Here is a 13,341-nt window from a genome sequence, read left to right on the forward strand (position 1 = left end):
TCAGCTAAAGAATTCTCTCTCCTGAGGATGTGTATTGGGGACTGAAAAGGGCTAGCTTCTTCTGCCCTGTGCACTTGATCTCAGCTGATTTTGATTCAGGAACTATGGCACAACCACCTTCCACCACATGTAGACATAAGTAGACAAAGTGAGATAGCATAGGGGAAAAAAGAGCATAGAAGAATTCAGGTGACCAGAGAGGAGGAAAATAATTAAATGTAATGAAAATGAGACTGAGAACAAACACAAAAATAAACTGAGAGAAGAGCTGAGTTATTCTCTAAAGGCTTTTGATTTTTTTAGTTCAGATACATTTTGTGATGTATAAATATTCTTACCCTTTTATTGATGGATGAGATGATGTGTTATTGTGATAATTATCCCATTTTCCTTAAACTATCTTAACTAAGACATTAGATTTCTCTCCCTACATAGAAAACCAACAACATCACAGGAAAACTGTTATTCAGTCATTTCGAAAAGATTTGCTTATCATTTTGAAAAGAGATGGTTGAGAATGTACATATATGAAACAGCTCTAGGAAGGCATAATACAGTATGCTAACATGCATGGGGTCATAGCATAGAAGAAACACTATAGTAAGAATGGGTAGGGATGGGGGCATGTGGACTGGTTAGGAAAAAAGAACTTCTAAGAATTCTGGAATTAATAGCCTGCTTAGAAATAATTACTTATATTCATTTTTCAACAAATAGTTTTTGAATACTACTGAATATTAAGTATCATAAGTGCTGGAGATAGAGCAGTGAATGATGTGAGGCCCATCCACATGGAGCTTAAATTCTAGTGGAGGGTGGGGAATGACAGACAAACACAAAATATAAGTGAGTGCTATTAAAAGCATAAAGCAGAGTCAGAAGTTAGAGAATGCCTGGGAAGATACGCTATTTTATATAGGAAGACCTCCCCCCCCCCAAACCCTCACTGATAAAAGTGACATGTAAGCCAAGATCTGAGTGAATGAAGGGAGGGAGCAAACCAAGTTGGTCTCTGGGTAGTATGTTTGGCATGTTTGAGCAATAACAAGATTTCCCATAAGAAGCAAGAAAGTGAACATGTGGTAAATGATGAGCCAAGGAGGGGGCATACAATGGGGAGGGCCAAATCTTGTTGTCTATAAGGACTCTGACTTACTCTGTTATGGAAAACCATTGTAGAGTTTTGAGCCCGGGACTAAAACAACCCAAGTCTTATTAAATCGCTTCAACTGCAGTGGGGAGAATAAATTATATGAGGCAAGTTTGGAAGAGGGGAGACTGATAGTAGGCTCTTGAAATTCTCTAGGTGAGAGAATATAAGTAGCTTAGACTTAAGTCTAAGATATAGTCAAGATGTTCTTGAAGGTGGGGCTGACAGCATTAGCTGAAGGAATAGTTGTGAGTTGTGTGAGAAAAGAGGTTCATTTTTGCTTGAGTAAGTTTTTGGATTAACAGCTGGGTAATGGAGATGCCACTAAGATGAAGAGTCACAAAGAATATGAATTCTGTTTTGAGATGCCTATGAATATGCTACTTGGAAGATAGTAAGCACTTTAATAAGACATACTTCAAATATATTAGTTCATTCACCTCTCTGTGAGATTAATAATATTATGCCCATTTTGCAATTGAGGAAACTGATGCACAGAGAAGTTATAGCTCCCTTGCCCAATTACTGCAAGGCAAAGTTAGGATCTGAATCTAGGGAGCTTAGCTCCAGAATCTACTCACATACCTACCTAAATGAATATATTTAGCAGGCAGCTGGATATAATGGTCTTCGGTTCAGGAAATCAAATAGAAGTAGGGATATACATTTAAGAGTTATCAGCATATTGATGGTATTAAGAGCCATGATACTAGATGAGATCATTTAAGGAAAGATTATAGATGGGAGTATAAGTCCAAAGGCTAAACACTGTAGCATTTCATCATATTGAGCTCAGGGATGAAAGGAGGCTCTGGTAAAGAATACAGAGCAGTAGAGTAGTGAGTGGAGTAGGAGAAAAGCCAGTAGAGTGGTAGTTGGGAAGCCAAATGTAGAAAGTGTTTCAAGGAGGATGGTCAGCTCTATCAAATACTGCTGATAGCTTGAAAAAATAAAGATTGAGAATGGGTCAGTAGATTTGGCAACATGAGGGTTATTGGTGACTAACAGCATTTTCAGAGGAATGAAAGGAACAGATTAAGAGGGATGGAAGAAGGGAAATGGAGATCACAAGCCTGGACAATTTTTGAGGATTTTTTTCTTTTTTAAATAAAGGGAGCATAACTAAGTTCTCTATCCCTTCTCTTCTGGTGCTTCCCGACTCACTCCTCCAGGCTATGACACTCCATCATTGCCAAACTGGTGACTCCCAAAGAAGTCATCTGTGGGGGGCCTTGTAAACCAGAGTCCTTAGAAAACCACTTGACCAACAGCTAATCATACACCTGTTTTCATTTCTGTCTTTTTCTGGTTCAGGGGCAACTTATTTATCCAGCACCAGCCCTGCTAACCAAGTGACCCCCTGAACCTCAACCCTTAACAGCCTTTGCAAACTCCCAGACTGGATCAGTTATCTGTTTTGTTACTATAGCATTCTTTACTTTGCTTTGTGGAACTTACATATATTTGTTTGCGTGATTATTTTATGTTTATCTTTTCTACTAGACTGTGCTAAGAGAATGAGCTTTGGAGTTGGTTAGCCAAAGTCTAAATCCTGATCATATATACTAGTGGGTGACTGGGCAAGTAACTTAGCCACTCTAAGACACTATTTTATCATCTATCAATTTGGGGTTAAAGTAGTATTCACCTCATATAATTTTGTGAAGCTAATACTGCATGTAAAGGTGCCTGACACTCAATAAATTTTAAAATCATTGTGAACATATTAAAGTAGAAAATGTAGGGGCACCTGGGTGGCTCAGTGGTTGAGCATCTGCTTTTGGCTCAGGTCGTGAACTCAGGGTCCTGGGATTGAATCCCACATCAGGCTCCCTGTAGGCAGCCTGCTTCTCCTTCTGCCTATATCTCTGCCTCTCTCTGTGTCTCTCATGAATAAAGAAATGAAATATTAAAAAAATAAAGTAGAAAATGCCTATTTAAAAAATATACATCCAAAAGAAATAAGCAATAATTAATCATTTTCTTTTCATCTTTGCCCTTTCCTCTTTCCACCCCAGCTTGGCCTTACTGTGTTATATATTAACCATATTTCTTCTTTTGCTTTATTATACCTGAGTACAAAACCCATTATGTTATTGAATTTACCAACTGGCAGATTTTGTTTTTAATGGAAATGATCTAAAATGTTAAAAGAAATTCCACTATTAGTTTTTCTACACTACAGATATTCCTTTCTCATTTTTCTAGAATGCCTACTAAATAAAAGTCACTGATCTATTGCTCTATAACAAGTCACCCCTATATCTAATGTCTTAAACCAGTGATTTACTATGGCTTACTATGATTTTGTGGATAAATTTGGCTCATTTGAGTAGTTCTAGCTTAGTTCCCCCATTCTGTTCAGACTATTTGAGGCTGGCGCTACAGTTATCTGTAGGCTTGAATGATCTAGATGACAAATGAAATTTCTTCACTCACATGTTTGGGTAACTCAAATGGAGTGGATGGAGCAGCTTGGGGCTGGCCAGATGTCTCTCTTCTCTTCCCTCTCTGTGTCACTGTCTCTCAGTTTCCTCATTTTGTAGCTCTGTCTTTTTAATTGTGTGGAGATATTGTATTCAGACTTCTTACCAATGGCTGCCTGTCCCAGAATAAGAATTGCAAGAGAGCTGGGTGGAAAATATAAGGCTTATTAAGACCTAGCCTCAGGAGTCATCACTTCTGTTGTTCTGTTGTACTCTGTTAGTCAAAAACAAGCCATAGGGCCAGCCCAGATTGAAGTGGAGAGGAGAGGAATACACAAGAGTATGATTTCTAAAGACATGGTTCGTTGGTGGTCATTTTTGAGGGTGAGCTACCACCATAAGCCTATAAACATAAACCACAAAACCACAGAGTCCCTTCCTTTAAGAAGCTTATAATATAGCACAGAGGAAGGTTTTTTTTTTTTTTAACTTTGGCATTATTGATTCTTTTAAAAGTAACTACATTTTATTTTTTAGAATAGTCTTGGATTTATAGAAACATTACAAAGATAGCACAGGGAGTCCCCATATACCCTGCATCCAGTTCCCCCTAATATTAACATCTTACATCAAGATGGCACATTTGTTATAATTAATAAACCTATTCATCAATATATTATTAATTAAAGTTCATACTCTATTGAAATTTTTTTTAGTTTTTACTTAAAGTCCATTTTTTGTTCAAGGATCCCATTCAGGGTTACACCACATTACATTTAATGTTTATATCTCCTTAGGCTACTCTTGGTGTGGCAGTTTCTCAGACTTATACTATTTTTGATACCCTTGACAGTTTTGAGGAGTCTTGGTCAGGTGTTTTGTAGAATGTCCCTCTATTGGAATTTGATGTTTTAAAAATAGTAATTAGACTAGGATTGGGCACATACATGATCAATGTGACTTATCATTGTTGATGTTAATCTTAATCACCTGGCTGAGGTAGTGTTAGGTCTTGTTTCTCCACGCTAAGCCCCTGAGTCCTGTACTATGGAAGTTATTATAAGCAGCCCGCACTTGAGTGAAGAGTTATGCTCCATATCGTTCAAGAAGGATTATCTACATAAATTATTTGGAATGCTTCTTCAAGGAATATTTGTCTCTTCTCCATTTATTTATTTTTCAATAATTTTTATATCAGTTTGCACTCATATTTATATTATACTTTGGGTTATAACCCTAACAACTTTATGTATTTGTTGCTCAAACAATTCCAACTTTAGTTAATTGGGAGTTCTTTCAAATGGTTCCTACATCCCTGTAACATACCTCCATCGATGCGTTTTTGCTTTTTGAACACTTCTTTCTAGCACCACAAGCTATCCTAGGCTCACCCTGTATATTTCCTGCCCTGGAACTAGAATCAGCCTTTTGTCTAAGGAACCCTGGTTCCTTAGTTGTGCTCATTGCTACACTATTGACTTCTGATAATTCTTTGTTGTGGGAAGCTATCTGGTGTATTCTAGATTAACAGCATCCCTGGACTCTCTGTCTATTAGAAGCCAATAGCAACTTTCCTCCTCCAGTTGTGAAAATTAGTAATGTCTCTAGACCTTGTCAAATGTCCCCTAGAGGGCAAAATGGCCCCTGGTTGAGATCCACTGGTATAGCAACAGACCTGCTGAAAATTATGATGATATAATATAATGGAGAACAGCAGGAGCATTGCAGAAGAAGCCTCTGAGCCTCTTTGCGGATGTTGAGGAAAGATTCACAGAAGAGGTGCCAGCTGAACTGAGAATTGATTTTCTATTTTTTGAGCAATTATCATGAGCCAGACAAAACATAATGTTTTATTTTTATTATATAATCTTCAATTTAAAAAGCAGGTATTTTACAGGTGAAGAAAGTAAAGTTCAAAGAGAAAAAGTAACTTGTTTAGAGTGCTTGAGCTGGTCTTGAGGGACCCAGTCAGCTCAGTGGATGGAGAGCTCTGAGGTTATTGACATCTGCTCACACTGTTCAAATCAAGACTATGTCTACCACTCCTTTGTTTATAAAACTGCAGTGCCATCTCATTTTAAATTTATTTTTCCCAATTCAATTCTGGGTTTTTGAGAGCAGGACCTATGCAGTGTTTTATCTCCAATGCTTGCCATGTTATAGGTGTTTGATAACTGTTTGATGAGTAGGTAAACATTAGTGATTCCACAAAATTCCCCACTGATGGATTATAGAATTAACTCTTGCTTCCTTCTGGTCAAATTGCTATCCTACCAGCATCTCTGGTGGAGGGCTCAGTACTGGGCACAGCAGCTAACCTCTTGTAGTGTTTGGTCACTCTGCTGCATTGTTTTACCCTCCACACCCCAAAAGGAGTAGACTGATTATAGCCAGTAGCATTTTGCCTTGGGTTAGAGTTGTGAAAGGTGTTGTCTAAGAAAAGAAAAAAACCTGCCTCACAAAATGCAGAATGTATTGCTACTGGTTTCCACAAATGATGCCAGTTCTCTACTTTTGATAATTCCTTTGTCCCATATGATTCTTCTATTATTTAAGGACAAATTTCACACAGACCATGAAAGGTAATTTTTTTCTTTTTGCTTTCCTTTCAAATTCTTCACATTGTCAATTTCTTTTCTTTTCTTTTCTTTTCTTTCTTTCTTTCTTTCTTTCTTTCTTTCTTTCTTTCTTTCTTTCTTTTCTTCTTTCTTTAGAGGTAGGAGGTCTTCTTGTTTATCAAACAAAAAAGGGGGGGGGGAATGCCTTGGTGGTTTTTGTTCCTTTCTCTTTCCTACAACTTCTGGATCTGCTATTTGCAGATGCTATGAAATTTTAAGTCTATTGAATTAGAAGTTGCTCTTTCTGGTTTCAAGACTGTCTTTCTTCCTTTCCTTTGCTAAAATTCTGGTCTAATTAAAAAAACAGTAGATCATAGTTAAATAAAACTGTACCCAGGATAACCCTGATTTCCATATGCAGATCTGTCTGCACTGACAACCACCCCCCTTACACACACACTCTCGCTCTCTCATTCTCCTTTCCCTCCTCTCCATCTCCCTATTGCATTGTGTCTGACTGATTTTCAGAGCACCTTCGCTGTTTCCCCTTTCTCATTCCCTTTCTGTAAAATATCTAGACAGGAAGGAGGTGGCTGCAGAGGCTGAGCAAACAATCTCACATTCTGCCTGCAATGTCATCGCTTCTTTCCCCCATTTTAGGGGGCTGAAGTTGCCCAGGAAGGGGATGCAGAGGAGCTGGAAAGGAAAGGGGGGAGCTCTCCAGAGGCAGCTGCGGTCAGGGGCAGGGACTGCCGCCAGATGTGCCTGCCTCTCTGGGCTTTGATTCGAAAGGGGCAGCAGGAGGAGATATTGGGAGACAAAAGCCCCGGTTTAAATGATCATTTTCTTTATTTAACATGGCAGCAGACACTCTCTGCGTAGGATCATCATGCCGAGCACAAACTGGACTTTCCCACTTGCCTGGCAGGAGTGAGACAGATCACTGTGTGCTAAATGAGCATCTGAGGTAAGACCCACTGTTACAGATACTTGATTTTTTTCCTAAACAATTAATTTTCTTAAATATATGTTTCAGCCTCAATCACAAACAGTATAGTGGGGGCAAATCTGTGTTAATCTGCATCTAAAGAGCCAAGAAAAAGCAGAGGTATAATATATTCAACTCAATTTGGGGAGGTTAGTTACTTTGTCAATTCTGTGTGTGCTGTTTGTTTTTTAGGTAAAATATTTGGTTTAAGAATAGACTAGTGTCATCATAATCCACCACTGGTGATAATACTGATGTTTAGACTCTTAAAAAAAACTTTGCAAAAAGACAGTGAGCTACAGATGCATGTGCTGTATTTTTAGCTCACATACAAATATTAGAACTCTTATTAAAATGATAGGGTTTTTTTTTTTAGCAGAGAAGGAATGAATGCTGCATAATTAAGTACAGTATTTAATTTGGCTGTTGTGAAGCAAAAGAATAAGGTAATAATTTTTATTGTACTAATCAGTCTCAAGATGTTCTCTGTGTTAATTGGGTTAAAAAAATTGCAGTACTTATTAGAAATTCTAATTTCACAATGCAGCACTGACAATAAGCTCAGCCAGTGAATTATTCACATCTTTAATTTGCTCACTTAATGACAGTGTTCTGTAATCAGAGTGCAGAGACTGCTGCCTATGCATTATGTATGATGCTCAGGACTTAAATGCAGGACATTATGAAGCTCTCAGTGGTTCAGTAATTAGTTTTCCACAAGACAGGATTTAGATATTCACAGATAAAAGTCCACAGTTGGATAATGCTAAGGTTGCAACACAAAATAACAAAGGAAAGGAAGCTCAAAGTTTAGACTGAAACTTTGTCTCTCCGGCCTTGTCCACTGTGGAAACATAATCATGCCACCTGAAATAGTTGCCGAGCTCTGATCACATGTTTGAAAACTGTTTTTGAACAAAGTTGTAGCAGGCAAGGCATTTGAACAATTTCAGTGGACCAGAGGGGAAAGATAAAACCTTTTTAATTAGTGTTCACAGAAGCCCTGCAATATATCCTCCTAATAAGTCTGTAGTATGCATAGCAGGCATTCTCAATGTGCTTTGTAACTTAGTTAGTGCAAATGCAAATCAGGTTACAATGGTGTTTGGCTGTAATTGTGTTTGTAAAAGGGTTACATGCCCAAATGGAGATTGAACTTGCTTGTGGTTTTGTTCCAGTTGCTTCTGAGGGAAGGTTTGAAAATCAAATGAGATATTAAGTGAATCTGGACATGAAAGGAAGTAGATCTGAATTGTCAGTGCAACTTTGGAATTTCTTACACTTGTCGGTTTAGAGTTGTCAGTTTTTCTTTAATGATTCTAGGATTGTTCCATCGTGAATTATATAATCTTAGAGAATACCCAGAACCACTAGCAATACTTTGAAAATGTATACTGACTTTGGGAAAACATTTCATAGAATTAATTCTAAAGTTTAATGATAAATTGGAATATTTACAGTGATTTTTTTTAAACATGCTGTCTAGTTGACTATATGGGAATTTTTGAGGATTTAAATATTAATATTTATTAATAAGATCTCACTACTTTGCCATTTGTTGGTCTAAGATTTGTAGTCATTTCCAAAACCAAAGTGTTAAGATCCTTAATAAAAATTGATATTTAAATTGAAATGCACAGTAATACTTTTCAATACTGCCTTTTACAAAATGAAAAAACCCTGCCTTTTATAGCTTAGAATATTTTTTAAAGAAAGTTGAGAAACAAATACGCAAATGTACTGTTTACAGAAGGAATGAACTAGTGACAAAAAAGAAATTACATTCCATCATAATTTGTGAAAAATTCCAAATTTAAAGAAATAAGTCACACCTCCAAATTTGACTTCTAACTTTTAGAATTGAAAAGTTATTTTAACAAAATAAAAAAGTTTTTCATATATGTTTAGGAAGCTGTTGCCTTTGTGATACGTCCAACATGCTTTTTTTGGAAAGGGCACTTGGTTAGGGGAGGAATTCAGTTACTGAGCAGGTGACCTGGTTTTGACTTGGATCCAGAATAATATGTGGCAATCAGGTGGTGGCAGTGGTGCTGGTCGTAGCTCAAAGAAATGGTTGGGAATTAGGAAACTTGAGTTCTAGTCTTATTTCGGCCACAAACCAGCAATGTCACTTTGAGCACTTAATATTATTTTCCATTTTCTTATCTGTCAAACGAAATAACAAACTTTTCTTAGATTTAGAAAAACACAACTGTAATATTATTATGGGAAGAAGGAAGGTAGGAGGAGTGAAAGTTTTTTGAAAACTTAAGAGCACTAGATAAAAATAAGGAAGCTATTTTAGGGATTAACATAAAACAGAATGTGTATCTTTAAGGCTGTATTGTTTATTATGGAAGAGATTTTTATCCAGATTTGCAACACTCTATAATGCAAAAATGTCAAAATATTGCCAAGTAAATCAATTTTAATTTAATTTAATGAGAATATGCCATGAAAAAAAAATGTCCTTCTTAGGTATTTGGGGGAGAGCAAGAGAACTTTGAGATTCCCATAAACATCAGTTTGGTGTCATCACTCCAAAAAGGTTGGCAAACATCTTATTTTGGACATTTATTTCACCCATCACTTAGGAGACAGATATTAATTCTCTAAGAAGTCTTATGCTTGGAATGTCTGCCAGTCATCAAGATTTCAGCCATTCTTTTCATTAGATTATGAGTCAGAATAAGATAATTTACACCACTAGAATTTTGGAGCTTTTTCTCACAAAAAATCAGTCAATGTATCAACCAATCAATAATTGATTATCTGTTAATTTTTCTTTAATCATCTATTAAACACTTATAATGCTATCAAAAATAATATGCTACCTTTGCCTCATTCTTTATGAGGCTATTGTGGCCATATTCTAGATGATAGACTGAAGCACAGAGAAATTAAATATTTTGACAATACAACACAGCTAGTAACAGTGTTAGAATAGAACCAGCTCCAAGTCATGAGGTTTTGACTAATAGACAATATTGTCAGTTCTCAAGGTCCTGTGATAAGTGTTGAGATAAAATAATTGATATTTCTGCCCTCACATTCTTATGGTGGTAATGTTTGAATTTCTTTTACCTACTCACTTGTAGGTCAAGACTCTTGCTTCTCATAGTATGGGCTACAGCAGCATTGGCATCATCTGGAACCAGGCTTGGGTGCTTTACTTTGATGTGGCTTTTAAATCACCTGGAGCTCTGGTTAAAATCAGATTCTGATTCAGTAGGTCTGGGATGGGGCTTAAGATGATTTTCTAACAAGTTTCTAGGTAAGGCAATGTTGCTATTTGAAGAGGTCTCCCTTTTGTGAGTTCTAGAATTCTAGTCATGCCTTCTTATCTGTGGTTTCACTTCCTTTAGTTTCAATCACAGTCTGGAAGCAGATGATCCTCCTTCTAATGAATTGTCTGAAGGTCAATAGTTGCTTAATGCTACGTCACAATGCCTATGTCATTCATCTCACTTCATCTCATCATATAGGCATGTCACATCATTACAAGAAGAAGGGTTAATACAGTACAATAAAGTATTTTGAGAGAGAGACCACATCTATGTATCTTTTATTACAGTATTTTGTTACAAATGTTTTAGTTGATTATTATTGTTGCTAATTCTTACTAGGTTAATTTATAAGTGAAACTTTATCATAGGTATGCATAGGAAATAACATATATATAGTGTTTGGTACTCTTTGCAGTTTCAGGCATTCACTTGGGGTCTTGGAATATATCCCCTGTGGGGGAATTACTGCAGTCTTATTCCCCCAAGTTTGGTACCCAGTGTGTCTAGGGAAGACCCAGTGGTACTAATTCCTTACTGAATTCCACTCTTCCTCCAATTCTTTTTTTTTTTTTTTTCTTCCTCCAATTCTGATCTTTTTTTTTGGTCCAGATAGAGATGCTTCTTTCTACCTTGGTTTCCTGACTTCAGCCTCTGGTATCCTAAGTTCTTAGCTTATATAGCTGTGGCTCTGGCTACCAGTTTAGCTCTGGCATAGACCTCTTGTGGGTCTGATTCCACACACCCAATTACTAGCCTTGGCTGTTCTGTCTTTCTTGTGATATCAGCCTGGTTAAGGATCTTGATTCCCCTGTCTGCATCAGAATCACCTGTGAAGCTTATTAAACACTTGCAAGCTTTATCAGTAACTCGTATAGATTTGACCCAGTGAGTATGGGGTGGGACTTAGAATTTTTTTTTTAATCTTTATCAAAGTTTCATTGATTCTGATGGGCAGCACATGCTGAAAACCACTTTCTTGGGGGCGCTTGCTGTGTCGTGACTTGATGGGAACCCTTTTCTTGAAAAATGATACTGGCATAACTTCTCAAGTTTGCCTTGTACTGGGAACATTTTCTCTATGCCTCTATGCTAGCAATGGGAAAAGACCATAGAAAGAATTAAAAACTTTGCTGAGCTGGTTTCACTAAGGCTTTGCAGAGTGATTGGCATTTGAATTGGATAGTCAATGAATGAATAGGTCATTTTTTTCAAGCCAAAGGAATAGCATATGCAAAGACAGATACAAATGAGAAAGATACCTTAAATACTGACGTCCATTTTGACAAAACTATTTAACACACAGAATGGGGGGAGTATGACATAACATTATAATGGTGGGTAGCTTCACTTTTAAGACCTTTATGTGTAAAAAGAGTTTATACTTCATTTTACCAGCACGAAGAATTATCAGAGGTTAAGATGGAAAGTAAAGTGACCAGACATTTGTTTCAGAAAGCTAATCTTGGCATAGAGGGCATATGTATTTATGAATTTAGTAGGGTAAGATGGAAGGCAAAGAGACAAGCTAGATATGTGTGGTAATACAATATAGGTGAGGTGGAGAGGATGCTTAGACCACACTCCTGGGCTCTGAAGCTAACCTCTGTCTCTGATACTGGTGATGTTTCTTTATCACAGTTATATTTTATAGTAATAGCCTGCAATTTAGACCTTATAAGTGGCATGGCCTTGAGAATTCAGGGAATTCAAAGCTTTTATGAGCCATCAGTGGCTCTTTCTTTTCCTGATTATTTTACCTTATAGCGCTAAGAAGGCTAACTCTAGGTTTCTTCCCTCAGGAGCTGCTTAGAGCTTTTAAGGTAATTATTTGGGAGCAAAATCTTACACAGCAACTTAAAGGAAACTTGAAACTAGTTAATGAGCAGCAATAGGAATGCCAATGGTTGGGAGAATTGTGTCTAGATCTCTTGAATACAGGGCTATTGCCCAAGCTCTGGATAGAGTTTACTATTCCATTAGACTTGAGTCAGCCTCATTTTTTTCCTGCCTCTGAATTTGTCCCTTTTAGAGTGACTGTTTTCTTAAATCAGCATGGATTTATTGCTTCACCAACCTTCATTCACTCGCCTCTGCATAGAGAGCTCATTTACTTCTAACAGTCACATATATTGTATCACAGAGCATATTTTGGAAACACTAATACCTACTCTCAGATATATTTAGGCATTTCAACCGGTTTTTTACTTACCCTATTACTTCCTTGATCTTAGCTAAATTCTGTCTTCCCTGACCCTAATCTGCATGTGTTTATGTGGTAGACTGAGTAGTAGCCCCATCACTTCCCGAAAATAACTCCCAGAACCTGTGAATTATGTTATCATACATGGCAAAAAGGATTTAGAATATTTGATTAAGAATCTTGAGATGGGGGATCCCCCGGTGGCTCAGCGGTTTAGCACCTGTATTCAGCCCAAGGCGTGATCCTGGAGACTCGGGATCAGGTCCCACATCAGGCTCCCTGCATGGAGCCTGCTTCTCCCTCTGCCTGTGTCTCTGCCTCTCTCTCTCTCTCTATGTGTCTGTCACGAATAAATAAGCAAAATCTTTAAAAAAAAAAAATCTTGAGATGGGGAGATTATTCTGGATTATCTGGGGTATGTAATCGCAATGGTCCTTTTAAGAGAGAGGTAGGAAATTCGGTCAGAGAAGAAGATTGGAAAATGCTATTTTGCTGCCCTTGAAGATAGAGGGAGAAGCCCTAAACCAAGGAAAGCTGGCATCTTCTAGAAGCTAGAAAAGGTTGGGAAGCAAGTTTTTTCCTAGAGCCTTCAGAGAAAACCAGTACCCTGACTTTAGCCCAGTGAGACAGATTTTGGACTTCTGACTTCAAGAACTGTATGACAATAAATTTGTTATTTTAAGCTATTAAGTTTCTGGTAAGTTGCTACAATAGCAATGGGAAGCTAATATA

General features: G+C 37.3%; 1 protein-coding gene across 1 annotated transcript in view; it reads left to right on the top strand.

The window, feature by feature from the left end:
* LOC119874292 overlaps window positions 1-13,341 on the top strand; it is a 399,775-nt gene that overhangs the window by 13,924 nt on the left and 372,510 nt on the right. The window contains exon 4 of the mRNA XM_038555051.1: window positions 6,999-7,101. Coding sequence (XP_038410979.1) covers window positions 6,999-7,101 — 103 coding nt within the window. The remainder of the gene's footprint in view (window positions 1-6,998; window positions 7,102-13,341) is intronic.

This window comes from Canis lupus, chromosome 12, assembly GCF_011100685.1.
Source record: "Canis lupus familiaris isolate Mischka breed German Shepherd chromosome 12, alternate assembly UU_Cfam_GSD_1.0, whole genome shotgun sequence".
NCBI lineage: Eukaryota > Metazoa > Chordata > Mammalia > Carnivora > Canidae > Canis > Canis lupus.